General features: G+C 50.5%; 1 protein-coding gene across 1 annotated transcript in view; it reads left to right on the top strand.

The window, feature by feature from the left end:
• Positions 1-1,323: 1,323 nt before the first annotated feature.
• The window catches only part of Dtx4 (deltex E3 ubiquitin ligase 4), a 32,789-nt gene continuing 6,630 nt past the window's right edge, over positions 1,324-27,482 (top strand). Inside the window, exons 1-7 of the mRNA XM_051146179.1 lie at positions 1,324-1,655; positions 9,891-10,614; positions 16,445-16,506; positions 16,870-17,031; positions 19,093-19,154; positions 19,989-20,141; positions 24,562-24,723. Of these exons, the coding sequence (XP_051002136.1) occupies positions 1,445-1,655; positions 9,891-10,614; positions 16,445-16,506; positions 16,870-17,031; positions 19,093-19,154; positions 19,989-20,141; positions 24,562-24,723 (1,536 nt within the window). The 5' untranslated portion in view covers positions 1,324-1,444. The remainder of the gene's footprint in view (positions 1,656-9,890; positions 10,615-16,444; positions 16,507-16,869; positions 17,032-19,092; positions 19,155-19,988; positions 20,142-24,561; positions 24,724-27,482) is intronic.

The following is a 27,482-nucleotide window of genomic DNA, read 5'->3' as shown; positions in this document are numbered from 1 at the left end:
ATATAAAATCACTCAACATTCCATTGTCACTTTGTCAGATTGGGTCCATTGTGACGGTCCAAAGTGTGTTCACTGACCAGGTTAATACGTAATTCTCTTTAAAATGTTTAACTTAAGTCTTTCGGAGGCCTGGTCTGGATATGTGGCCCAAATGTCTCCATCTTCTTGCCTCAGCTTCTCAAGCGCGGAAGCTGAAACTGTAGGTACCATGAAAAGCAATAATGTGCAATCCAGGCTTCAATCCCCTTTAGTCGGGATGCACTTTATATTATGTTCCTCTTTAGCCACTGATGATCAAAATGAGCGAGTCTAACCTGTGCTTGTTCTGCTATGTCATGGCTTTATTCACGTAGACACTGCCGGATGAATCAGTTTTGCCTGTGCCTTATAACTCTAACAATAGAGAAATGGACCTACAAGGACTCCTCTGCTCTCTACAGAGATGGCATATATGAATGCTGGCAACCCTCGCCACTGGCTCTCACTGGTCACAAATGTGTGGCCTTTGCCCTGCACTTGAGGTTTTGGACCAGCAGGGGGCATGGAAGCTCTAGGGTGCTGGTGCGAGAGGCCAGGGGGCGTGGCTTCAGCATCCTTGATGGACAGCTAGGGAAGGACGCTGGTGAGAATGAGGTAATAGCAGGCAGAACAGGAGGGCGTGGGGGCCGTTCGTGCATGTGTGTATGTGTGAGAGAGTGTGAGTGTGCCCGTGCGTGCACGAGCTAGGGGGAGATGCGAACCTCCGAGTTCACGCCGCAGACACGGCCCGTGCTGCGCTGAAAACAGACAGACAGAAAGTTCCATTTTTTTTTTTTTTTTAAAGAGACAGCAAAGTTGGGGCCCGGCCGTGGCCGCTGAGACCAGGATGGCGCGCGTGCTCTCGACACCCGGGGACTAGAGAATCGTCCGCGGGCGCGAGCTCGCCTTGGCGCGCTGCCGGGGAGGGGCGACTCCTTCTGCAAACCACTGAGCAGAGCCGCAGGGAGGGGCCGCTGTGTTGCCGCGGTCGCCGCGCTCGGTGCGGAGAGAGGGCGGAGGGCGTGACCGAGCGGCGCGATCCACGCCAGCGCCCGCGGAGCCGGAGGCGCAACTGGTGCGAGGAGGGTGCGGCGTCGCGCTTCGGCCGCGCGCCCCCCGGTGGCTTTGCAAGGCGGGGCGGCGAGTGCGCGGGGCCGGGCCTTTGCATGAAGCCGCTGGACCCCTCCGAGCAGCGGCAGCAGCGGCGGAGCCCAGCGGCGCGCAGTCGGAGGCGGGCGGCCCCGGAGTCCGCGTCCTGCTGCCTACGCGGCTGCGGGCTCCCCCATGGGCCGCAGCTGAGGCTTCCCGCAGCGGTGGGGCGCGGGGCGAGGGGCGCGGTTGAGACCCGGAGGCGGCGGCGCCGGAGGAAGCGCAGGAGGCCGGGCCCGGGAAGCGGGCAGCCCCGCGCCGCAACCCCGGGCTCGCCATGCTCCTGGCCTCGGCAGTGGTGGTGTGGGAATGGCTGAACGAGCACGGCCGCTGGCGTCCCTACAGCCCGGCCGTAAGCCACCACATCGAGGCGGTGGTGCGCGCGGGTCCCCGCGCCGGGGGCAGCGTGGTGCTGGGCCAGGTGGACAGCCGGCTCGCGCCCTACATCATCGACCTGCAGTCCATGAACCAGTTCCGCCAAGACACGGGTGAGCCGCCTACATCCCTTTTCTGTCCCCAGAGCTCCAGCCTCGTGGGTCTGCTGTGACCCACCCAGCGGGCAGCTTTGCTTACTGGTGTCAGCGGTTGGTGTTGAGGGCAGGTGCTTCCCTTCCTTAGATCCTCTCAGGATCCCAAGACCACATACAAGTAAACGTCCTTGTAAGTAGTTTATAAAGTGTCTCGATTATGCAAACCCAGCTTCAGCCTAGCTGCAGGATGCCTCTTGCCCCTTAAGCCCTGGTGGGCCCTTTGTGCGGAAACTCTGAGACTTTGTGAGACTTTGCAGCCCCTTATCAATGCTGACTGTCAGCAAGACACTACTACCCTGCTTTGCCTCAAGCACTTTGGGGCCTGCCATACCCCACCACCACCCTTCAACCCCTGGCCCTATTCTATGGGCCTGGACACAGCCTTCTCCCTGTCAACTCGTGGGTATGAGACTTGCAGAGGCATAGGGACCCCACCCCCCATTATGCCCCCCCCCCCTGCCTCTCTGATTGCAGTCTAGTGTGTGAAAGTGCTGGCCTGAGAGAGTGGACCAGAGGTTCCGGGCCTGGAGCATCCTGGATGTGGTGGCCTCCACAGTGCCTCTCTGCCTGTAAACTCTAAGCTCTGAAGCAACAGGCCAGAGTGGATGGAGAGAGGAGGGGCAAGAACTGGGCTGTGGAATGCCTGGCAGGGAAGCTGCTTTCTTTGTCCACTGAGAAAGAGAAGGAGGGAGGGGGGAGGAAGGTTAAGAAGGAACTGTCCCCAGGTTTTTCCCTAAAGTAGTGCACAAGAGCCACCACTCTGGCCTCCCCAAGCTTCAAACTCTAGTCTTTCCATAAAGCCAAGTTGCCACCAAGACTGCCACAAATCTCCCAGCCGGTGCAGCCTTTCTAGTGCCTAGCCAGGAAGGGAGCTGCCGAGGTTAGAGTGCCGGTTGGGCGTTAGTGCCAGGAGAGGAAAAGCTCTCTTCTTTGGGTCTAGGGTGTCCAGGCTTAACTGATGACTTGGAACAAGTTTCGGTCTCCAGAGGGTAATCTCTTCAACTGGCGGTTGTTTCTGGAACTCTGTTTGGTCTTTCCCAAGGGTGTAACTGCAGAGCATGGAGAAGCAGGTGTGGTGTGGCTCAGGGAACAGCTGTTGGATGGGTTGGCCCAGCTTCCTAGGAAAGCCCTCACATCCTGTGCTAATGGCGATGTCATGGGAAAGAGGTGTAGTTCCTCCCTCTTGTAATCCACAATCATAACTCCAAGCAGCCTCTTTGCCAAGAGCTGTGTGACCCCGGCCGATGGAGGAAAACTTTCTGGGGCAAAGAATTCCAGAAGTTTTAGCATCTGGCTGGCTTGCACGTTGATAAAGAAAGCGGGGAAGAAGAACTGGGAGAGTGAGAGGAAGAGAAAATAAAGAGGAATGTTGGGACATGGGGAGAAAGGATTAAGTGTGGCCCGAGAATAGGAAGATGTCATTTGCTTTCAGGTGGAGGGAGGGTGTGGAAGTAAAAAGGGAGGCCTCAGTTGGAGGGCACGTGTGTGTGTGTGTGTGTGTGTGTGTGTGTGTGTGTGTGTGTCTGTGTGTGTGTGTGTATGTAGGTGTGTGTAGGGAGCAGCTGAGCCCCAGAGGTGGGATCAGCAGGCCACCTGACAGGGAGTTCCAGGCCTGCTCAAAATAAAACAGCATGTTTAGCTTTTCTATTTCAGACGAAATCTGCGCAACATATGGACAGCCACACTAGTGATGGACAGGCCCCCACCCCACCCCACCCCTGCCTGTTGTAATTGGGCGGCAGCGGGGCGGGGGGGGTGGTGAGGTGAGGGGAGAGTGTTAATCTTCGATTTACTGGGGCTCTCTCTAGGAGCGTTCATGGCGCAGAAGTTGCTCTAGACAAAAGTGAACTAACTTCTGGAGAACCTGGAATGAGGAACAGAAGCCCCTCCCCACGCTCTGGCTGCTGCTGGCTCTTCTCAGGGGCAGTTACCTATTGCCTCGTGGTTACAGCAGGTCGCTCGCTCAGGCGCTAGAGCTGCTTCTGTTTTATGTCTGAGGCTGAGAAGTAGCCATGACCCTAGGCAGGTACTCCACCACTGAGCTGTTTCTTCTGCCTCTGCACTCTCTTTTAAAAATATGGTCTAGGTATTTATCCAGGCTGGTCTCAAACCAGCCAGCTGCCTGTCTCAGGCTCCCAAGTGCTGGATTCCAGGTGTGCACCATCTCCTCCAGCCTGAGTCCTTTTAAAGATGCCCGTGTGTGTGTGTGTGTGTGTGTGTGTGTGTGTGTGTGTGTTTCACATCCACACTGCTTTCGTTTCATCTTCTCTTTCCCTGCATCAAGATCACTTTCCTAGGCACCCCTCTCCTCCGTGCCAAGTCCTAGGCTGGGGTGCTGAAGGCATGGGGCGACTTCCTAGAAAGGCTAGGCCTGCCGGGGAGCTTGTCGGTGCACATTGGATTTCCTTCATGTCAGCTCTAACCCGCTTCTTCTCCCTTCTTCGTCAACACAAGAATTCAGTTCATCTCGGTATAGAGCATTGACGGGACTGTGGCATGGTAGGAACTGTAAGCCACTAGCTCCCTGGCAACCTCAGGCAAGCCCTGGCAATGTTTAATTAAATGACCCACTGTCCCCAAGCCACACTTTAAAACTGGGAACCAGAAAAACCCCTGCAAAGACAGACAAGCTTGGAGTTCCCTGCCCAGCGGCAATTCCTCTCTTTGGTTGTCTTGCTTGATAGGCATTCGACATGAGAGCTTTCTCTTTTCAGAACTTGTGTGCTTGGATACCTCGTGAGCCTTGGGTCTCTCCATTCCTCTGAGCTCTCGACTGCATCCAGACTGTCTCCAGGGAGATTGCTGGGAGGTTGCAGACACCCATGTGCCTGCTTCGGTTTGCCCTGGATTCTCCTTCCCCGGACTCCTGCCGATGGGGCCTGATTTACATTCTAGGCTAGTTTGCTCTAGGCTTTTGGGCTGGAGAATACTGAAGAAGGTAAGGAGAGAAGTGGGTAGGGACCAGCCTTGGCTATTTCTGTGAGGGCTGGTGGAGTCCTCTCCATCCAAAGTCCTCCTTTTCCCCTTTCTTTTGTGGTGAGGCCTTTCCCTAACTGCTCAGCTCTTTTCCTTTGTTGATTGGAGAGAAGCCTTTTGAGACCTGCTAGTGTAGATATCTGCAGGCCCGTGGGCCAGACCTCCTGCACCAACCGATGATGCTAATGAAAGTAGGTTGATGGAAGACTAAATTCTTCCCAGCTCCAAGTTTTTAGTACTAGCCTATCTCCTTGTTGCCATTAACGCAATGAGAAGGGTCCAGTGGAGTGAGTGGGGTAACAAGATTCGACAAAACCTCTCCTATTGCTTCCTACCTAGTGTGGGTACAGGAATGGAGGAGGTAGGCATTGTCACGGGGATGCTGCAGTGTAAGGGAGATGTGACTGTGATGTGCCAAGCAAGTCGCATGCGTGTCTTGTCTAATCTTCTCAAGGACTGAATGAAGACTTGTCACCCCCGTTATATAGAAAAAGGAACAAGTTGAAAGGGCTTAAATTGCTCAGGAGTTCAAATTCCTTTGTCAGTGACAGAGCTAAGAGTGTAATGACATGTCCCATGTCCCTTTCCTGCATTTGGGAACATTGTGGACTTGTTGCATGCGCAGTTGAACGCGTGTGGAACGTAGCAGTAACAGAAGATCCAAGGCTTTGCCCTTAGGGAGCATTCTCCACTGAGGAGGAGGTGAGGTAGTGCTAGTAAAAGAAGCTTAGGGCTTGGACAGTGTATTCCTGTAAAAACACAGCTGTGGTTTGCATATCTTAGAGACCCCAGCCTGTGCCTGGAGCACTGTCTTCTGTTTCCCAAGAGACAAAAAAACCTCTTGGATGCTTATGTCTGGGTGCCTGGGAGAAAGAAACTTTTCCTTCACTTCCTTCCTCTCTAGTTTGTGAGCATCCTGTGTTCCTACCACCCTGGAGACCTTCTGCCTGGATCATCACACCATAGGACAAGATGGAACTTCTTCAGACTACCTGATTCGTGGTCCTGATTTAGAACAGCCCGGGGCTAGGACATTCCAAATAGAGCAGTCTAGAGCAGTGGTTCTCAACCTGTGGGTCACGATCCCCACAGGGGTCACATATCAGACATCCTGCGTAGTAGATGTTTACGTTATGATTCATAATGTAGCAAAGTTACAGTTATGAAGTAGCAATGAAAATAATTTTATGGTTGGGGGTCACCACAGCATGAGGAACTGTATTAAAGGGTTGCAGCATCAGGAGGGTTTGAGAACCGCTGCTCCAGGAGATGAGATCTCACCTTCTCTCATCTCCCAAAGTTTTTGGTTTTGAGGTTGTGCATTTTCGATGACTACCCTGTAGGGCTGAACTGAATTTGTGACTTCCTCTCCAGAAATTAGCTTGTCTTCGCATTCCTCTGTTTGCTACCATTTCGCAGCCTCAGGATTCTTTGACTCATTCTCTTATCCAGAGCCCAAGTGGCTCATACATCCTGGAATGCAAAATGTGTAGTTGTTGGCTCTAATTTTAATGTGCGAGAACAGAACTGGATTCCCAGACCAAGGATCTTGGGTCTTGAGGTCATTGCTGGACCCCTGTGGATTATGAACAAGTGGCCTTGAAACCTCATTTACAGAGCATCCAGCTGCCTGACTGTCCTCGGGTCCTTCCCAGTCCTCTCTGTGGGGTCTCCTACCTCCATTTTTTTTTTTTTTTTTTTCTTTCTCCAGCACCTGTCACTCACTCTGAACTGACTAGGGAAGCAGTTTTATGCCTGCTGTCTTCAGATTGAGGATCTAAGGAGGGAGGCAGGTCCCCCTCTAGTTAGCCACACAGATAAATGTGTAAACTTCAATTGAGGTCAGTGCTGTTAAAAAGTAGGAACAGGGTTTTTGACTAGGTCGTAGAAATTTCCTTATGGTGAAATGAGCGTTATTTAACCTGAAAGAGCAAACAAAGAACTTGATGAGTGATTCAGAGGGAGGACCTAGCACCATGAAGAGTCCCAGAGTAGGAAAAGAATAGCCTGGAGGCGAGTGTAAAGAAATGTGTGCAGAGTACGTGGGGAGAAGGAGCCGTAGAGGCCTGTGAGGAAGGGGACTTTGGTCCTGGCCTAAGAAAATATTATGGGATGATTTAAGCCGAGCAGTGGCTCTAGTCATGTTTTTGTTTTGTTTTGTTTTTGTTTTTTGCCAACTTGCATTTCCTTGATGTCCTTTGGCTCGTTCTGTATCATAAACATCCACTCACACATTTGTCTCCTAACGCCTTTTGAGACTGCATTCTACTTGAGGAATGCTTGGGTTTTGCATTCTCCATAGCAACTAATGGGATGCCGAGCAATACGCGATCAATGAGTAAATATGATAGGAGCCAGAGTGTTCAAGCAATCGCGCCGCGGCTTATGGTGCTTTTATAACTGCCAGGCATTGCGCTAGGGAGTGGAATACAAAGGACTATAGAGCCCCATGTCCCTGCCCCCACACAGCACCTACAAGAAGAGTAAACTTTGCCATCTGAAAACAAGTAGCGAAGTCCTGCACCTCAAACTTCCCGAAGGGTGGGGCCTGGACTAAGGGATTGCAAGACTGAGTGAGCATAACAACTAAGAACTGAAAGAGAGGAGAATCTCAGGAGCTGAAAATGGCAAGGAGGTGGGGAGGCTGTGAATAGTTGGGGAGCTGCCGTGGGATGCAGGAGAATTAAGGGGGTCTCCATTGGACAGAAGTAGTAGAAAATATGGAGCATAGAAGGAGATAAACTAGGAAGCTGGGTATGGAGCCAGGACATGGTCTAGATAGTTCAATGTTCAGACTTTTTCAGGGTTGATAACTTTATGCCTACAAGCCAATGCAACAATGAAAAACAAAAACAAACAAACAAAAGAACGCCTTTGAAGTGCATTTGTGATAACTAGTCAGGTGTGTTGCCCCTATTCTCTAGAGGAAATTTTAAAAAGTGTCGTTAAACTCTCAGAGCTTAATTTTCTATCTGTAAAAGATGTTTTTCCCTCTGTCTTAGACCTAGGGGAGGGGAATAGGGTGAAAGCAGGAGGGAAGGAGGAACAGGAGGATACAAGTGATAGGATAACAATTGAGTTGTAATCTAAATAAATTAAAACAAACAAACAAACAAAGGATGTTTTTATAGGGTTGCCATGGAATTTGTTCAGAGTGGGTACCTGTGGAGGATTGTCTAAGTGTAAAGATTGTACAAAGAAGGGCAGGGTGATTTTGTATTCTCTGCCCCCATCTTACACACACACACACACACACACACACACACACACACACACACACACACACACACACGTCCTCTAAACTGCAGGGTGATTTTGTATTCTCTGCCCCCATCTTACACACACACACACACACACACACACACACACACACACACACACACACGTCCTCTAAACTGCCCTTTCCCTGTAACATCTCCAGGATGAACTACGATAATAATCACCATCTCCTTGAACAAGCGCTTGGGTGACAGGTCCCTATTTACAGTTTTATACTAGCTTCTTCATTTACTCTTCAAATACACCTGTTGAGGTAGCTACGGGGAAACCTAAGAGATGAGGAAAGACTTCCACCCACAGCAGGAAGCGATGGAACCTCCTCTGTGGACCCTCTGCTTTGTTCCCCAGAAAGCTGACCTGCTGCTGAGGAAGGAAATGAAGTCTAACCCAGGAACCAGCCCCCCCATTCTGATACCCCAGGGCCCCCAGCAGAGGTCTCTGGGCACTGAATAGAGGATTGTTCTGTTTCTCTGGATGTTGATGTTTTGGGTCATTAAGGGGCTTGGAGATGGGGTGGGGAGTGGGTTATGACCCTGGCAAAGGCTTGAATAACCATTGTTCCTTTCTTTCCCCCTTGAATGGCATTCTGTCCCAGTCATGGTGTCTCCCTCTGGGTTGAAAGAGGAGGTGGGTCAGGGGCCAGGGAAGGGGAGCCTTTTCCCACCACGTCCTCTGATAGAGCTGAATGCAGGACCCTCAACATCTCAGAGGCCTCTTCAGCCTGAGACTTGATGTTGATGCCATGAAATGAGTCTTGGAATCGGGATTAGTGTAGGGAGAGGGAAAAGAGGCAGCGCCTCTGTAGACCAGTCCTCTTGAGGTCCTGCTGGATCATCTGTGCTCTCGCATTATCTTGTAATCACCCTGGCCTCTCCAAACCCACAGGGAGGACCATCAAATGAAGAGGATGCTATATTTAGAAGGGTTGAGTTTCTTGGATGAAAAATCTTAATTATTAAATAACCCTTGTGACCATTGAGAATGTTATTGTTGCTGACAAAAGACTTAATTCTGGGAAACGGGTGAAAGTTCTCTCCAGATGATGCCTCTTCTCCCAATAACACATTTTGGTCTCAATTTTTTATTTAACTTTTTTTTTTTTTGGTAGGATGTGGGGTGGAGTAGTGTTGAGCCGTAACGTGTGTGGAGATCAGAGAACAATTTGTGGGAGTCGGTTTTCTCCTTCCACCATGTGGGTCTCAGGGACCAAATTCAGGTCATCTGATTCAGTGCTTCCTTCCTTTTTTTATTTTATTTTTTTCTCTTGCTTTTTATTAATGTGCTTTCAGCGAGCCATGGTCAGCTTCATTGCCAGCAGCTGCTGGCCTTCTAGATGGAAGCCACATTGTCCCCCTTTCTCTGCACTCCCATGGCTCTGTATTCTTTTCCTCCATAGCCCTGGGTACTGGGATATTCAGAGGGTCAGAGAGAGATGGCCCCCGTGAGCGTTTCTATGCACGAGGGCATTTCCCTCCTAAGTGAGCGTTATCAGACATTCACAAGAAATCCTGGCATGTGTGAATTTATATTCATTAACTGTCAGTGAATCATCTTTAGTGTTTGTTTGTTTGTTTGTTTGTTTGTTTTACAAAAACTTCCGGGGAGGAGTTTACATGTTTTCTCTTAACAGGAGTTGGCTGAGGTATTGGGTAATAGCCGGAAACTGAATGGATTTGTCTGAAAACCAATCTACCTGAACCCCAAGCTGGGAGGTGCATTCTGCTGCTTGGCAGAGCTGCTGCTGCCCTCCATGTGGTCCCTTCTACTTCTACCCTGGATTGTTTGGAGGCTTCTGAATGAGTCTTATTCAAAACTGACACCCTACTAGGCAGCACGGGGCCTGCCACACAGTAGGACTCCTGTTCTGTTTACCAGTGAATCTAACACAAATCGGTGGGGTTCTATGCCGACTCTGACCCTTCTCTCCTGCTTTGACAGGGACCCTCCGTCCAGTTCGCCGCAACTACTACGACCCATCCTCAGCCCCCGGGAAGGGCGTGGTGTGGGAGTGGGAGAACGACAATGGTTCCTGGACGCCCTACGACATGGAAGTCGGCATCACTATTCAGCATGCCTATGAGAAGCAGCACCCGTGGATCGATCTCACTTCCATCGGCTTCAGCTACATCATAGACTTCAGCACCATGGGCCAGATCAACAGGCAGACCCAGCGCCAGCGCCGTGTCCGCCGCCGACTAGACCTCATCTACCCCATGGTCACCGGCACCATGCCAAAGGCTCAGTCCTGGCCAGCCAGTCCTGGAACAGCCGCCTCCCCGCCTGCACCACCCTGCTCCTGTCCACAGTGTGTTTTGGTGATGAGCGTCAAGGCTGCTGTGGCCCATGGGAGCACTGGGCCCCTTCAGCCTCCTGCAGCACGCAAGAACATGGCTCCCCCTGGAGTGGGCAAGCTGCCTCCGCCACCTGGTCCTGGGACAAAGCCAGTAGACACTGCAGGCACCATCCGGGGCCCAGGGAAGACCACCCCATCGCAGGTGATCCGGAGACAAGTCTCTAATACACCAGCTGGGGCGACTGTAGCCTCCCCCACCAGCCCACAAGGAAGCAACAGGAAGACTGGAAGGGTGGCACTGGCCACTTTGAATCGGTCCAGCCTACAGCGACTGGCCATTGCCCAGTCCCGGGTGCTGATCGCCTCGGGGTAGGTGTTTCTATGGCTGCCACAGAGCACTTACCCACTTACTCAGAGATAGCACATGACTCACCTCTCGGTCAGACAGTGAGAGGGACTGGCCAAGACAGGTACACCTGCGCTTTTCAGGCTGAGGTGCCCCTGAGAGGTGGAAGCCAGCATGGTATGGAAAAGGAGGCCTTTCACATTAGGGCACCAAGAGGTCTGGGTCTGACTGACGTTTTTGCTCTTATTTGCCATGAGGTCTGAAGCAAGGTCCACACGTGGAGCTGTGACATCATCACTAGTGAACAGTGCAGGCAAACCCTGTTACAGTCTCAGTGGGGGGGGGGGGCGCACAGTTGATTATAGCAGTTAGTTCAGCTCATTGTGTTCTGGCTTGACGGTTTTATCATCTCACTTGTGATCTTTATATGAGTCCGGAGGCATTATCCCATTCCTCAGATGAATAAAATTGGGTATGTTGTAGGAGTCTGGCTTTGTAAGCCCCTCCCCCTTCCATTCCAGGCCTTTACCTCAGTACAGGCATACAGTAGGTGCCAAGCCAGGACCGCTGCTTCTTCCATTCCCCATCTTTGCATTCTCATGACGCGCTGGTGCTGGTAGTGTTTCTAATGTTCTTCATCTCTCTCATCCACCAAATGGCAATGCCCAGACCCCTGCAGTGCCCACAGCAGCCTTTGCCTGACATGCCGGCTTCTTGTCATCTCATCACAGCCAGATGCCTCCCCTTTCTCTCCAGAGGCCTGGCCCTGCTGTTCCTCATGTGGCCCTGATGGTTGAGATGGCTTTAGAGCGGGAACGAGACCCTACACTGAAAATCCAGGCTGCCCTGAGACAATGTCATAGCCGTGCAGCTGGGTCTCCGAACCACAGAGCCTTAGCCTAGGGAAGGGAAGTGAAAGATGCGCAGCTGAGTGGAGGAGCCCTGGGCTGGGACAGCCTCTGTTTCTGCCTCTCACTTGTGTAAGCCCAAGGGTCAGCATCCTTGGTATCAAGTGATAAGTCCAAGTTTTCATAACCTCATGGAATCATTGTGAAGCCCTCCATGGATGGGCCTGACTCCTTGACCAGTCCCAGATGTGCTTCCTCATATTATCCCATTACTTTCACTGATGTACTTTTAGGCATGGGCACTTGGCTCAGATTTATCTTTCCTTAGAGGCTCACCAAATTGATATGGTGCAGAGAAGTTGGGACACAAGATTTGGTACCCTGTTCCATCATTGTTTTGGCTAAGGCCTCAGTGAAAGTGGAGAAGTGGAGGTGGCTTACAGTGCTAGTCGGAGTCCTGGGACGCTCATGGCTTCCTCCATGGTGAAGTGTGGGACTGAGGGGAGGAGGCCCCTGGATCCCGCTGCTGCTCTGCTTCTCTAGAAAGTACTGCAGCATAATGCTGGCTGCTCTAGTAGAGCTCCAGGGTAACTGCGGGCACAGGGGAGGAGGCTCTGTGTGCATATGGTATCCCTTGAGTGAAGGCTTTGAACCCAGCTTCCTTCCTGTGCCACTTGGGGTAAGTTTTGAATCCTCCATCTTAGGTGCTGTTAGCTGCTGAGTGACATTATAATATTACTTACGTTCTAGGGTTGTCACATGGGTTAAATGAAGCCTCCAGTTTAGAGACTGCACAGAGTCCAGGGGCTGTTAGCTGCTGCTGCTGCTGCTGATGGTGGTGATGATGATGGTGATGGTGGTGGTGGTGATGATGGTGATGGTGGTGGTGATGATGGTGATGGTGGTAGTGGTGATGATGGTGGTAGTGGTGGTGATGGTGGTGGTGATGGTGTTGATGGTGGTGGTGATGATGGTGGTGGTGGTGATGATGGTGGTGGTGGTGGTGATGATGGTGATGGTGGTGGTGGTGATGATGGTGATGGTGGTAGTGGTGGTGATGATGATGGTGATGGTGGTGGTGATGGTGTTGATGATGATGGTGGTGATGGTGGTGGTGGTGATGATGGTGATGGTGGTGGTGGTGGTGATGATGGTGGTGGTGATGGTGATGATGATGGTGGTGGTGATGATGGTGGTGGTGATGATGATGATGATGATGATGATGATGATGATGCAGCTGCTATCCACTTGTGTTCCTGAACTGAAGTCAAAGCTGAGCTGATCCAACTTACACCTCATTTCTATCCCCCTTGACAAATGCCCCAGTGACCCCCATGCCCTCATGGAGACAGATATCCCAAGATCACCTTGAACTACAATGAGTCTAAGGAATTCAGCAGGCTTCATTTCTTTTCTTTGTTCACCAAGCACGTTGGAAGAAGGAGTGTAGTCCAGGCCAGTGCAGTTTCAAAAGGGCTATAGAAAGGAGCTGTTCTTGCTCTGTTTTTCTGAAAGGGAGCCCCCTCCTACCTCTCTCTGTCTTCCCGCCCTTTCTTCTCACCTTTTCCCACCACCCACACCCCACTGCCATCTTCTCTTCCAGCTTTTCTTGGCCACTAATGAGCGTGTGTTACCCTCTTTGTCTGGCACTGCCATCAGCCTTCTGTCATCACACAAGCCAGTCCCCATCCTCTCTGCCCATGACCTCTTTAAGCAACTTTCCCACAGGAAAGACAAAAAAGAAGAGGAAGATCAGGGAGGGATCAATGTGGGATGAAGAGAAAAGTCTTGGCAGGGAACAAAAGAGGCAGTGAATTATTCAGAGACACAAGCAGGAGGTTCTTAAAAGGGGTGGGGGAGGTCTAGGCAGGGCAGCAGTCACCCCTCTCCTACCCCCCAACCCCCCAGATTCCAGGCTTCTGTACCTCCTGCTAGGCATGGTTGCTGGTTGCCTTAGAGACAAGGCCATTGTCCTTCAAGAAACTTCCTGGGTTGGTGAATAACTCAGAAAACACTAGCCTTTTTGCCCTGGGGTCTGCAGGGGTATACCCGCCTCATTCAAGCCCCCTTCCCTTCACTGTGTCAGCTCTTCTCTCGCCTCAGGTTATTTTATCAGTGGGGGGGGGCGGGGAACTGGACCCTCCATAACTGGTAACAGCCATAGAGGATGGGGGAAGGGCTGTCTTCTGATTGGCCAATATATGGCTAGGTCCTAGGGCTTTGGCTGAGTTGCCCTGGGGGAAAGTGAGAAGCAGCAAGGTTGTTGTTGGACTGCTGCTTTCTAGAAGGAGGGGCTTGGGCTCAGATGGCTGAGGCTCCTAGGGCAGAGGACAGGTTTTTCTGGGGTTTTCGTTTTAACCAGCAGCCATGGGGGAAGGTATGCAGGTGTTGCCTGCTTGCAGTCAGTCCCCAGGACTGCTGTGCTTTCAACTCTGCCCCTTACACCTGATACCCTGTGCTAAAGAATGTGAGAAAACTGGATCCTTAAAGCAGGAAGTGGCAGAAATCAAGCCCTTCGACGACTGGAAAATAGAAGTGTAAAACAGTTGCCTAAATTTGCACAAGGTTCAGCTCTTTACCAGTTACTTGACTGGGATCCTAGTGTTTCACAGGGACCCCAAGGGAGCAGACATTATTGGGTCCTCTTTACAGCTGGGTAAAGGCAGGCAGATGCCATTACAGAATACAGAGGAGCTGGCCAGCGCTGCTAAAGGCAAAGCAGGCTGGGGTGGCGTGGGGCAGTCACTTTCCACTTCTCCCTCCATGTTTGTTAGGTGTAGGTGTTTGGTAAAGCACACAGCCCTGTACTCCACTGAGCCCTACTGCTGCCCACAGACTAGGGACCAGATTGCCCCCTTCCTGGCACACAGAGGCAGGTGGGCCCCATAGGTTGATCACAAAGTCTTCCTGAGTGTTCAGGTGTTCAGGGGTTCCACAAACAGGCTTCCCCTGTATCTCTCTCTCTCTCTCTCTCTCTCTCTCTCTCTCTCACACACACACACACACACACACACACACACACACACACACACACACACACTCCTCCACAATTCTTGGGCTGCTCTGAAGATTGGAGTACTTCCTGGTTGACCAGATAGCATGTGGAAACCTGCCAGTCCAGTTTGTGGAAACAAAGGTGGCCTTTGTCACCCAGATCACTTTTTTTTTTTAATTAGTTGAGGTAGGGCCCATGGAGGTGGTGAAAGGGGGCAAGTGCAGGGTTTTGCTGCACATGCTGTCCCCTGGTGGGCAGCCAGGGGACATACCTAACCAGAGGCCGGCTCTTCTACCCTCTTCAGGTCTAGTGGGGAGGTGAATCTGCCCTGGAAGGGGTCCAGGGCTTCTGAGTCACCTACCTCTCAAATAGTGCATCGGGAAGTTGCCAAGGGGGTATATTCTAACCCCAGACCACTGAGGCTCAAGCAGCTGGCTGACTTCATGTTATTTGCAGTGTTTGGCCACTTCCAGAACCCAGAATCAAGTCTGTTCCTCTTTCCTTGGTCTAGTGACTTTTGTTTTAAAGACAGTTCTCCCCTCCCCACATCCGGTCTTGCTTTATTCAGGGGCCAGTTCTGAAAGAAACTTAGTTTTTGGTTTGGCCAGATACGTACACATCATATCCTTTTATGAGTATGTTTCACTGTTTCTGTCTTCATGGAAAAGCAATAGAAGAATGCCATCATGCTGGATCCGTGTGGGATAGAGAGAGCTGGCCATTAGGCCTCTCTCCTGTCCTAATGATGGCTGTGTTCAATACCGCACTGGGCAACGCACAGCTTGACATCATGGGAAGCCCAGCGAAAGGACTCTGGAGCCGGTTATTGTGTGTTGGACTCTCAGTTGCAATCCTGGTCTAGTTGACCTAACCTCTGTGCACCCACCCCAGCTTTGTTGCTTATGCAGTGAGATGGGCAGGAACACCTCTTACACAGGTTGTTGGCAAGACTGAGTGGGTTTGTCTGTCGTGAGCCGTTTGGATTGCCCCTAGCCAGATAGGAGCTCTGTGAGTCACAGCCCATAGAGGAAGAGCCGTGGGGGGTCTCATGCTCACAGCTGCGCCCCCAGCATTAAGCATAATTGTCCCAAAGTACGGTTCAACTGAGTTCTTTTCCAAGTAGAGAAATAAATAAATATTGCTTTCTTCCTTCTGACTTCCCAGCACAGCCCTTTCCCCATCTGGATTCTCAGGCTTCCCAGCTCCCAGAGGCATCTATCACCAGCCCCACTGGCTTCTCCAAGCCAGCTGTGGAAGCCTGGGTGGCAGAGGGGAATGGCACAAGCTCCATCTCTTCGTGTCCTGTATTTGCTCTGTCGATGCTTTCGCCGTGGGCGGCATGGCCTTTCCCAGGCAGCTGTGTGGGCTCCTCTCCAGAGCTTAGGAGGACAGGGAGGGGAGGAAACGGGGCTTGTGTTTATAAGTTTCTGGGACAAGGAGAAGTGACAGCTGTTCAGGCAGTGGTTTCCAAATGCTGGACCAGGGATTGCAACATATCTACTCTCTGGGGAGCTTTGGCGGGTGGGGGTGAGGGGCGGGTGCAGATTCCTGTGGTGCATAGATTTGTGGGGAAGGGTGAGACTCTGGTCTTAGCTGAAGATCTGTGTTTTAGCCAACACTAAGTTAATGTAGGTGGTGGAAATGGGTGGCAACCTGGAAGAACATCTTAGGTAGAGAAGACAGCATTGATGAAGGTGCTTAGGCAGGCACATGACCGACAGGAGGGAGGACCAGCAATTGCAGAGAGTTAAAAAGTGATGGGAAGAGGCTGGTAGGAGGCTAAGGATATTGAGGGGCAGGTATTGGCAGATAACGCAGAGCTGGGAACTCCTTGCTTTGACCCTGGGTATTCTGCACCCACTCCGCATTCTCGGGATCTGAGTTCAGTGTGAGCCTCTCCCCTCCCACTGATACAGTAAGAACTGCAGCACTTTGCTAGGTTTAAACAGTGGTTCATTTGGTTCTGTTTGTCAAAGCCATAATACATCTATCTGCCCTTTCCTTCCGCAGGGTCCCCACTGTGCCTGTGAAAAACTTGAATGGGTCCAGCCCTGTCAATCCTGCCTTGGCAGGTAAGAGCTAACTAACCGGGGCTGGACTGGCCTAGGCTAAAAATCAGACTGTGGGACAGAGACTTGTTCCTAAAAGGAGAGAGGGAGATAAGAGAGCAGGGGTTAGAACAAAAGCACATTTAGTTCATTTATTTTTAAGTGAGGTGGTTGGCCTCTGAGGAACAGCTGGCAAAGTTGTCTGCTTCTGGCCCTTCACCCACCCACACGCCCAAGCACGCAGCTGCATATGTGCGCACTGGGAATGCATGAGCTACGGAAACTGTCCGCCGCAGAGGAGCAGAGTGGGTGAATGGGAGGAAGGGTGCGGGGTGTCTTGGGAGCACACTCTTCAGTCCTTCCTCACCCGTGCCCTGCCCCTTCCAGGAATCACCGGGATCCTCATGAGTGCAGCTGGATTGCCTGTGTGCCTCACTCGGCCGCCAAAGCTGGTCCTCCACCCGCCTCCTGTCAGCAAGAGCGAGATAAAGTCCATCCCAGGGGTCTCTAACATGAGCCGCAAGACCACCAAAAAGCAGGCCAAGAAAGGTACAGATGCCTGGAGTAAAAAGTTGGCCTTCCAGCTCTGGCTCTTCTTGCACCGAGGTCACAGCCACGGCTTAGCCCCCTGTGCTGTCAGTTCCGCATCTGATTTTGATGAGTCTCCCAAAGTGAGTTGGGTATAGGTCAGAAAGAACTCCCTGAAGAAACATAAACATGCAAAGAAACAATAGCAGAAGCATAAAAATATTAAGTGCCATACAAAGATAGTATGCTACAAAAGAAACATAACTTTGGAGTCAGGACAGAAACACTGAATCAAGTGTTCCTTGATTGATTCAGTCAACCAGCTACCTTTGTCACCAGCTGGTTGGGTGGAGCATCTGCCTTCCTGTCTCTATAATGCCCACAACCAGCAGGTGTACCCTGAAGTGTACCCCATGACAATTGGGAAGTAGCCACTGTCTTATCATGTCCCTCTGGAGCCTCTGACCTATGGCGCCAAGAGCCCTCCTTCACAAATCACGGTGTACCTATCAGTAATCCAGCCGCTAAGGTCAAGAGCATCTTCCTTGACCCCAAAGAGTCTGGGTTGGCTCTGTGGCTGGTCATCCTGCTTGCTGCTATTGGTTATGGAATGATCTGTTTCTCCTCGTAAGCCTTCATCTTACAAGCTTCTTGTGAAGTTTGAGTCAGAAGGTCTGTGTGTAGCACTTGGCCCAACACCTGGCAGTAGGTAATAGGCTCTCCATTAATAGAAGCCCAATTCTTTCACTAGAAGCAGGGCAGTGGGAGGGAACGGGCTGCATCTCAGCTTTTGACTGTTGTCTGCTAAACTTCCTCAAACCCCTGTCCTCCTTTTCCACTCTGTTTAAAGTTCCTTGCTTCAGTGAACTCACATGCCTTGTTCTTGTCCGATAGGTCAGGACAGGGGTTCACATTTCTGTCCTCTTCCTGGTACTATTAATAGCACCTACTGTCTTCTTACCTGGCAAAGTGCTATATCGGGCTGTGCATCCACCAGTTCACTAATGGTCAAAGCACTCACTGTGTAGGTACTACCAATCTTCCCTATTTTAGGCGTAAGAAAACAGGTTGGAGAAGTTAGGGGCGTGGCCCAAGGTTCCACAGGTCTCTGCTCTGTGGCTTCTTGTAAACCTGTGTGGTCCTGTCCTCTGCCTTCAGCTTAGCTTATTTCCACAAAAATTCAGCTCCTGAAGATACTTCATTGCCGTGGCTCTTCGTATGCTTCCCAGGGCCTTTCCCTTTCCCCACTGCTGGGCTGCGTCTGCTGGCAGCAACAGTACTGTCTGAAGCCAGAGAGGATTGTCCTGAAACTGGGGGTCACAACTTCCTGCTTTCCCATAGAAATGATTTGACCAGGACGCCATGTTGCAAAACCAAGATAGGGCTTTAGGGGTTGTAAAAGGAATGCAGCCCCACTGACTGGTGGTTGTGGAGCCCGGCAAAGTGTTTTCCATTTCTATTTTCTCAAGGGATCATAGGGGCAAGTCTAGGCTCTTTGATTATCAGGAAGAGAGACTCAGCTAAAAATGCAGATTTGCTGAAATAGGCAGGCATCTCAGAGAGTGGGCAGGAAGAGGTCAAGGCAGACAGGAACATCTCATCCTTCCTCAAGCCTCTTTGACTGTGATCTGGGACAACCTCTATTCTCATTCATGCCTCTTTTTCTCGTGTGTGTGTGTGTGTGTGTGTGTGTGTGTGTGTGTGTGTGTGTGTGTTTGTGTTTGCATGCATATGAAGACCCTTAAGTATCATTTCTTAGGTGTCAACTACCTTGTGGTTTTGAGACAGGGCCTCTTATTTGCTTGGGGCTTACCAATTAGGCTAGACTGGCTGTCAGCAAACCCCAGAGATCTGCCTGTCTTCAACTCCGTCTCTCTGGAATTACTCCACTACACTGGTTTCTGGGGATCAAATTTAGGTCTTTATTCTTGCAAGGCAAGCACTTTCCCATCTCAGCGATCTCCCAGCCCCTTTTCTCTTTGAGCTTGATTCTCACTCTCTTTTGCGAAGCACTTAGAATGGCAAGGTTACTTGACCTATCTCCTCTGCATTGGTGACCTAGTGACCCTCCTGTCCCCATAGGTAAAACCCCAGAGGAGGTGCTCAAGAAGTATCTGCAGAAGGTCCGGCACCCCCCAGAAGAGGTAAGAGTTCGGGAGGTGTGGGCGGGGTTCACTTTCATCCTTGAGTGCGTGTCCTCTGTCCCCATGTTCTGCAGGATGCTTTCTAAGTCCCAGCTGGCACAGAGCAGATTTAGCTGATGTTTGCTTCAAGGTTTAAGGTTTTGAGCTGCGGTCATGGTTTAACTTGCTTCATTTAGCAGAATTCTAAATGATTCTAAGCTACCTTCCGTGCCTGTCTGGACTTAAGCAGAACAGTGTGCGCAGCCATGTGAACTCCCTTTAGAATGGATTTGATATGGACCAGTGATTTTCAATGATTTGCCCCTGAGGGAGCATGTGGCCTTGTGTGGAGACTCCCTGGGTTGTGGTGACTGACAAGGGAGTATGCTACTAACATCTAGTTGGTAGGACCCAGAAAAACACCAGAGGACACTATGAAGCCCGGAACAGTAGCCCCCAGCAGAGAATTGCCCTGCTACATGCTAACAGTGTCTATGTTGGGAACAGGCCATAGATTTATTTATATTATAAGCCTCCAATACATTTCAAATACAATACCTCTACAGAAGTGCAGCATAAGCTTGTCATGGTATCTGTTGACAGGCCACTGGAAGACACCAAGGAAGGGAAATATCACATCAAGATTATAATATACAAGGAGTCTAAATTGACCTGTATGGGGATTGTTTGAGGAACTTCTCTGCCCTGTAAAGCAAGACAACACTATATTTAGACTCGCCCCAAAACATGGCAGCACTGATTTGTTGACTTTCTAGAAGAGGGGTAAATCACTTATCTGATACCTGCCTGGGCCGACTGAGAGTTGACACCTCTCTATTCTTCCTCATCCGCCAGGATTGCACCATCTGTATGGAGCGCCTCACAGCCCCCTCTGGCTACAAGGGCCCACAGCCTACAGTCAAGCCTGACCTGGTGGGGAAGCTGTCTCGGTGTGGCCACATCTACCACATCTACTGCCTGGTGGCCATGTACAACAACGGGAACAAGGTTAGTGTCAGCCATGGGGGTGAGGGGGGTTCAGTCACGACCTGTTTCCTGGGTGTCCTTGTTCTCCACAAGTGGGTTGGAACACATGACAGACACTCCAGGTATACTTGCTACTTTACTTATTGCTATGGCAAAATACTGTCGAAAGCAACTTGAAGAAGGCACGGTTGATTTTGGGTCACAATTTAAGATGGCTTGTCGTGGTGAGGAAGGTGTGGTGGTCTAGGCGGGAGCTTGAAGTAGCTGGCCATATTTATGCATGGTTAGGAGGCATCGACTGATAAACACTGGTGCTCAGATCACACTCTTCCCTTCCTTTAGTCTAGGATGTCAGCCCATAGAATGGAGTTGCTCACATGTGGGAAAGATTAAGCTTTGTCACAGGTGGAAACAGTCTTGGCGGGCTTTACCCTTGAGGCACCCCACGAATACCTTGTGACAGACTGAGTGGAGCCATCTTGGGCCTGGAATTTAGGAAGCAGACCTGGGAACCCCAACTGGGCTATTGTTTTTCTAATTGACCCTCAACCGGAGAAAGAGACCACCCTTCCCTTGTGACTCAGGCAGGTAGGGAGGAGAGAACAACAGGTTCACCCCGGGCTGGTGTGGAGCAGCGAATAGGCCGGCCCAGCACGCGGGCCAGAGAGACACCTAAAGGACCCGTCCCGTGAAACGGATACCGAAAGGTTCACTCTTTTGTCCCTTTAACCTTTTTTCCTTCTTGTGTAAGCTAGTTGGGTTGTATAATAAAGTTTAATTGTTAAAAAACAGAGCCAACACTCACATTTTGGCTGCTACAGCCCAGTCTAGTAAGCCCCTTACAGGCATGCCCAGAGGTCTATTTGTAAATCTAAATCCTATCAGTTTGACGATCAGGATTGACCCTTGCACTGGGGCAGCAGGAATGGGCCTCTTTGCTGGTTTTAGGATTTACTAGCATCCACATTGCAAAAATCTGTCTTCATTTTCCCTTTGGGCCAAGCTTCCCCTGATCTCTAGTTTGGATATGTATGGTGGTCTACCAGAGCTGAGCTTTGTCCATGAAGCTTCCGAGAGAAGCGGCCCACTCACCACTGAGTGAAGTGGGTTCCTTCCCACCAGTGAAGAAGGCCTTCCTCATAGTGATGAGAATGTGTTTGTTCATGGCACACTAAATGGGTTCCCAGTAGCTTTTATTCTTCATGCCTGTGGCTTAAGTTGAAATCCATCTTCTAGGATAATGTCAAAACACCTCAATTGTCAAAATACCCGATGATCCCTGCCCTAGCATCCACTGTTGGAGGGTGAGACTAGGCTTCTCTCTATTACCTGACAGAGGGTGATCCCCTCCCCCTACTGCAGTTGGTTTCAGAAATCTGAGTGTCTCCCTAAGTGACAGTGTTCCCTCTTGAGTGTCTGAGCATTTCGAAGTCATTGACTTGCATTGTTGCCTGTGGCTGAAACCACCTGTACCCTCCTTTTCTGGACCCAGCTCACTTTGCATCCAAGTCTGAGGTGTCTATATCTCTCAACTTCTTACTCACCCAAGAACATGCCTGGATTGTAGGGTTGCTCCTTATGTCTTGTGTAGAGGGGAAGAGTGGAGGAGGAAGGACAGGAAGTGCGCCTGAAAGGAAATCTAGGCTCATGAGCTGAATGACCTTCAACCCCTCAAGATTTTACTTTCCATGTCAAATGTACAGATGAAATGGTAGCCGCTGCCCTGCTGCCATCTCTGTGTGTGTTTGTGTGTGTGTTTGTGTGTGTGTGTGTGTATGTGTGTGTGTGTGTTTGTGTGTCTGTATGAGGGGAGTTCGGTTCATTTTTGTGCAAGTGCATGTGCATGAGGACACTGAAGGACAACTGATGTTCCCCGTGTGTGTGTGTGTGTGTGTGTGTATCTGTGTGTCTGTGTGAGTATATTTGTGTGTCTGTGTGTGTATGTATGTGTGTGTGTCTCTGTGTGTATGTATGTGTGTGTCTGTGTGTGTGTGTGTCTGTGTGTGTGTCTCTCTGTATGTGTGTATGTGTGTGTGTGTCTGTGTATGCAAGCGCATGAGGGGTCTGAAGGACAACCCCTGGTGTCATCCTTAGAACACTGCCTGCCTCTTTTGAGACGAGGGTGACTCATTGCACACCCATTAGACCAGGGTGGCTGCCAAGCGCCAGGGTTCACCCTGCTCCATCCCCCTCAGCGCTGGGGCTGCAAGCAATACCACCACTTCTGTCATTCTAGGGATCAAACTCGTCTTCATGTTTGTAAGCAAGCTGCTTCGTGTCTGCCTCACCCTTCCATACTGATGGCCACTTCACACACTGTTACGACTGTTGTTATCCAGAATGTCATTTCCTTCTAACTATGGCTCTCACTTCCCCCTCTCATCCTGACATAGCCAGTAGGGTTGAATGCTAACCCTGCCATCTTCCTTGGTGTCCCAGAATCTCTGGAGATGCCCTTCATCATTGGTGAAAGATACCATGTTTGTTCACATCCCCGGACTGGAATACTTCATTAGAACCTCACCTTTTCAGAGGTTACTTGGGGGGATTTTTTCAGACGTCTTACCAAATTTACTCCCCTTTGGATGCCTCTCTTCAAGACTGCCCAGAAGCTCCGGGTTTGTGTCTGCAGGGCTCCAGACACGCTTCTCGGGCCACTCTCCTTTGTCCTCCCTTCCAGCAGTGCTCCGAGGCATGTCTGTCCTCCTGAGCACGGTGAAGGAAAGCTTGGGGGAGGATGGACTCGCTTACTCCAGGTCTTGGAGCAAATGAAGGCCAGAGCCGAAAGCAGGACCGTGGTTTCAGAAAGCAGTGACCGTGAATACACGCTCTTATTGAAAATGAACAGAGCGTGGGGTGGGATCAGGCCTGGAATAGCTCTGAGAGCATCGCAGCTCCTTCCCAGAGACTCCCAGGGTCTGCCAGGACCTTGGTCCTAGCTGAACAGTATCCCGTCCTACACACATGTCTGCTGCCCGGGCGTGCTTCCCGCCCTACTCTGCCCTTCCCTTTTCTATGAACCTAAGATTTACCTTTGCTGTCTGGGACCCTTTGCAGGTGCTTGTCTGCCCTACCAGGTGACACTTTACCAGATCCTGCTGTAAAACTACAAGCTTTAACATTATTGTCTCCGCAACCCACACCCACACCAGTGTTTGTAGCTATGACAAAGCACATAGGAAAAGGAAGGACTGATTTGTTGTTGTTGTGTTTTTGGTTTTGGCACAACATTTCAGGGGTTTAGTCTTTGGTTGACAGACTTCTGTGTTGTGGGCTTACGACGAGGCAGACCATGGCAACAAGCACATGAAGTGAAAGGAGGAAGTCCTGAGGGCAAGCCCTGCGTGGGTGTGTCACACAGCTCCTGCCCAGTAGCCTCCTTTCCCCCTCCCTCCTCTGTCTCCTCCTTTTCGTCCTGTCCTTCACACCTCCTGGCTGCCTTCAGGTCGCTATGCCGGTAGCTTGATCTACCAGTGAGGTTCAAGTCCTCATTATCCAGACACTCTACAAAAGCACAGCCAAGCCTTTAATTCATGGGCCTTGGGGGACAATTCTGATTCAAACCTGTAATGACCTGCTATGTGGAGCAGAGCAGACTGGGGATATTTGGGACTTCCCTGGAATTCCAGCCCTCGCTGGTGGCAAGTCCTTCAGTCCTTATGCCCCTCAGCGCCCTTTTCCTGAAAAGGGCCACTCAGTTCCTTCCCACCTCAGGCCATAACATTTTATGAACCATTTTCTTAAAGCCACTTTTGTTCTTTTCCAACACGGGACCCAACCATTCATCTCTCCACAGATAATCATAAGCACACTCATGTCAGTTAGGTATGACACATGCTACTAAAAACATCCTTTATATATCTCACTTAACTTTCATTAGCCCAGTGAGAGAGGAGGATTATATTTCATGTTTTACAAGACACTAAGAGATGTTACTTTGTCCAAGGCTACAAGGCAAGGGTGAGACTCAAATCTAGACAGCTATACTTTAGAGTTCACACTCTGAGCCTCTCACTCTTGGGTTCCCAGTTCAGACTCAGCCTGATGTGGGGGTCCAGATGTCTTTAATTTTAGAAAATGCCCTGGGTGAGTCTGGGTCTTAGCAATTGGTAAGTTGTTGCTTGTGAGCAGTTACTGTGCGTTCCATCCATGTGGGTACTGGGTAAATCTCAACCCCCCTGCAGGCTTCCTGCCCTAGTTCTTCCCCTCAAGGACAGAGGTGTCTCGTCTATGTACCTGAGCGTGGAACATGGGCACTCACGTCATTTTCTTCCTTTTATTTTAGAGAAAGCTGAAATGCTTAGTTAGCTAGAGAGGGTTTGAGGGTCTGTTGTCCATTGGGTGAGTTTTGTCCCTTGAGACCTTTGTCTCTGGTACTTTAGGGGAAGGTTATGACCAAAGCAGTTTTCCTAATCTGGCTGTACTGGACTTGTCTCCTCAGGATGGGAGTTTGCAGTGTCCAACATGTAAGACCATTTATGGGGTCAAGACAGGCACCCAGCCTCCGGGGAAGATGGAGTACCACCTCATCCCCCACTCCTTGCCTGGCCATCCGGACTGCAAGACCATCCGGATTATCTACAGCATCCCCCCTGGCATTCAGGTGAGCCCACCCTCGGATGGGGCCATTTATCATTCCAACTTAGACTGTAGGTGAAATGTCCCCGTCCTGTGTCTCACTGCCTTCGCCTCCCACTTCACTGCCGTTGCTCTTATTTCTCCGTGCGCTTCCAGCATTCCTTGTACATACTTGCTGGAGGCTGCATTGTCCCTTCCCATGTTTGCACAAAGAGCCACATATAGGCACATTGTTTCACACTCTGCATTTTTCAGCTAACAATATGGGCCTTAGAATTTTTTTTTTCTTTTCACTAGGGAATGTCCCCATTTTCCCTTACGTCTGTGTAATAATCCATTGTATACACAGTTTCATTCAACATCTCCATTAGCTGTCTGTTCAGATCATTTGTAATCTTTGGCTGCAGCACATGATGTTAGCACCCATAGCCTGGTACACATGTGAGCACATCTGTAGAACAACTTCCTGGAAGTAGAGTTTCTTGACTAAACAGTTATTTGCATTTAAAAAAAAATTGATCGTCACACTTGGCTTTTTCTTTGGTGGCATTTCTTCCCTCTCTGGCTTTTGGAAGACAGTCAGCCCCGCGAACAAATATGAATAATAATTCCATGACTAAACAGTGTAGCCCTTTCCCTCATACCGCGCAGACTGGATTCATCCCCTGGCAAACATTGGTTAGTTCACTCTCTTTCCCTCCCACCGATATCTTCCTGCTTGTCTTGTGTCTGACACATGTTTGCATGTGGGTTGTGCCTAGGTATGTGCTAGGTACTGGTGAAGCAGTATTCAAAATGGTTCGATCTTTGATCCCCGAAGTCCCCATTCTTGTGGGGCCGGGACGATGATAAAATAAACAAATAAATAGACAGTGTACTTTCATATAGTGGCAAGTTGTGAGGAAATAAAACAGAAAGGTGTGACAGTTCATAAAGCACGAGTCTTCTTCCCTGGGCCACTTGGTAACCAGGACGAGCAAGGTAAGTACCTCTCACTCCTAATCTGGAGGGCAGAGACGGATATGCAGCACTGATGAAAGTTACACAGACAAAGGGACGTGCAGGGCTTCAAAGTCTTATGACCTTAAGTTCCACTTCCTGGCTGCCTTCAGCCTACTTCCTGCTAGCTTCATGGTTTTTTTTTAATTCATCTGAATTGCTGGGAATCTGCTAGACTGAGGGCCAAGGGGTAGGAGCATCCATCTGTGCATGTCTCAGGGCCCACTACTAAGGTGTTTAGGACCTTGCTTCCTGCTATCTGATTGGCTGAGCCTTTGAGGTGAGGAGGAGGTACTTATGTGTAGCCTGTTGGAATGTGGGAGGAGACTGTCTGGTGCAGGGCTCTCTAGTGAAGCCCTGGAAGAAATGAGAACCTATTTAGCTGGAAGAGTTAACAGCTGTGGAGGGGAAAAAAATGCATGTTTAAGGACAGAAAAATAAACCAGTTAGGAGGTTAGGGGCTGAGACTTGCAAAAGGCATTGAAGAGGGGAATGTGATGAGGATGTGGGGGACAGATCACAGAAGGCCATCAATGCCAGGGCCAGGGATGGGGACTTTTCTTAAGCTATGGGGAGCCCCTGAAGACTGCTTGTCTGACTAGGATTATAAAACACCATGAACTTGTCAATATGCTGTAAAAGGCCACTGTGACTTAAGAACGGGAGATGAGTGGGAGGAAGTAAGACCACTGCAGTATTTCAGGCTCCCGAATAAGGGGAGGCCCAGGGTAAGAAAGTAAGACGTGGTTGCCTGTTGCTCAGGAGAGGCTTGTAAAATGATTCTGGGGCAGCTGGCCGGGATGGGGGGAAGAATGGAAATGTGGGAGCAGGCTGGCGGTGTGGCTCACTGGCCGGGGTGCCTGCTGCCACCCCTGACAGCTGAACTGAGTTCAATCCCCGATACCCACATAGTGGAAGGGAACAACTGACCCCTGCAGGTTGTCCTCTGACCTCCACACATGTACCGTGGTGTGTGTGTGCTCTCGCGCTCTCTCTCTTCCCCCCCCCCCCCCTCAATTGAAAAAATAAAAAATTAAAAAGCACGAAAAAAAGTTCAGCAGAGGTCAAAGTAGAACCAAACGTCAAGGCAGGGCATCCACTGAGAAGAAGGCCACATTTTTTTAGGCTCCTGAGTTACGGAACAGAGAGAGCCTTTGTAAGCATGCCAAGGGGGCCAGTGCTGCCTATGCAGGGCTCTTGCACCTCCAGTGGCACCCTGGCTCGGGAGAAAGAAATGCATCTCTAAATAGTCCCACGCTCTGCAGACTCCCTACTGTGAGTCAGTACTGAGATCGTCAATGCTGTGTCCCACGAAGCTCCAAGGACCACAGGCCTGGGCTTCAGTGAGGTGCTGAGACCTTCAGGCTGCACTTTCACTGCAGAAAGTGAGTCCCTGCGGGGAGAAGCTCTGAGCCAGACCGAGGCAGAGTCGTGACTGCTCTACCTGGCAACAGGCCCAGAACCCACAGCCTTGACTGGGCTGGTGCCAGAAGGGCTGAGTTGGACACACACCCAGCAGCCCAGGGCACCAGAGAAGCATTTGAAGCTGTGGCCGGCCTTGGTCCCTCAGTGAGGACGTCTGGCTCAGAAGAGTGTGGCCGTGGGAGTCTTGCACACTTGTGGCCGTGGGAGTCTTGCACACTTGTGGAGATCCAGTCTGAGTGTGAAGTTGTAGCTGTCAGATTACTTTCCTCCCGGAGAACATCAGTGCTTCTTTTAGCTCACAGTGACTCTTAAATGTCTTTTAATGTTTCTCTACGATCAAAACATACTGTATACATGTAC

Source organism: Acomys russatus, chromosome 5, assembly GCF_903995435.1.
Source record: "Acomys russatus chromosome 5, mAcoRus1.1, whole genome shotgun sequence".
Classification (NCBI taxonomy): Eukaryota; Metazoa; Chordata; class Mammalia; order Rodentia; family Muridae; genus Acomys; species Acomys russatus.
This window is presented reverse-complemented; position numbering and strand designations above follow the sequence as displayed.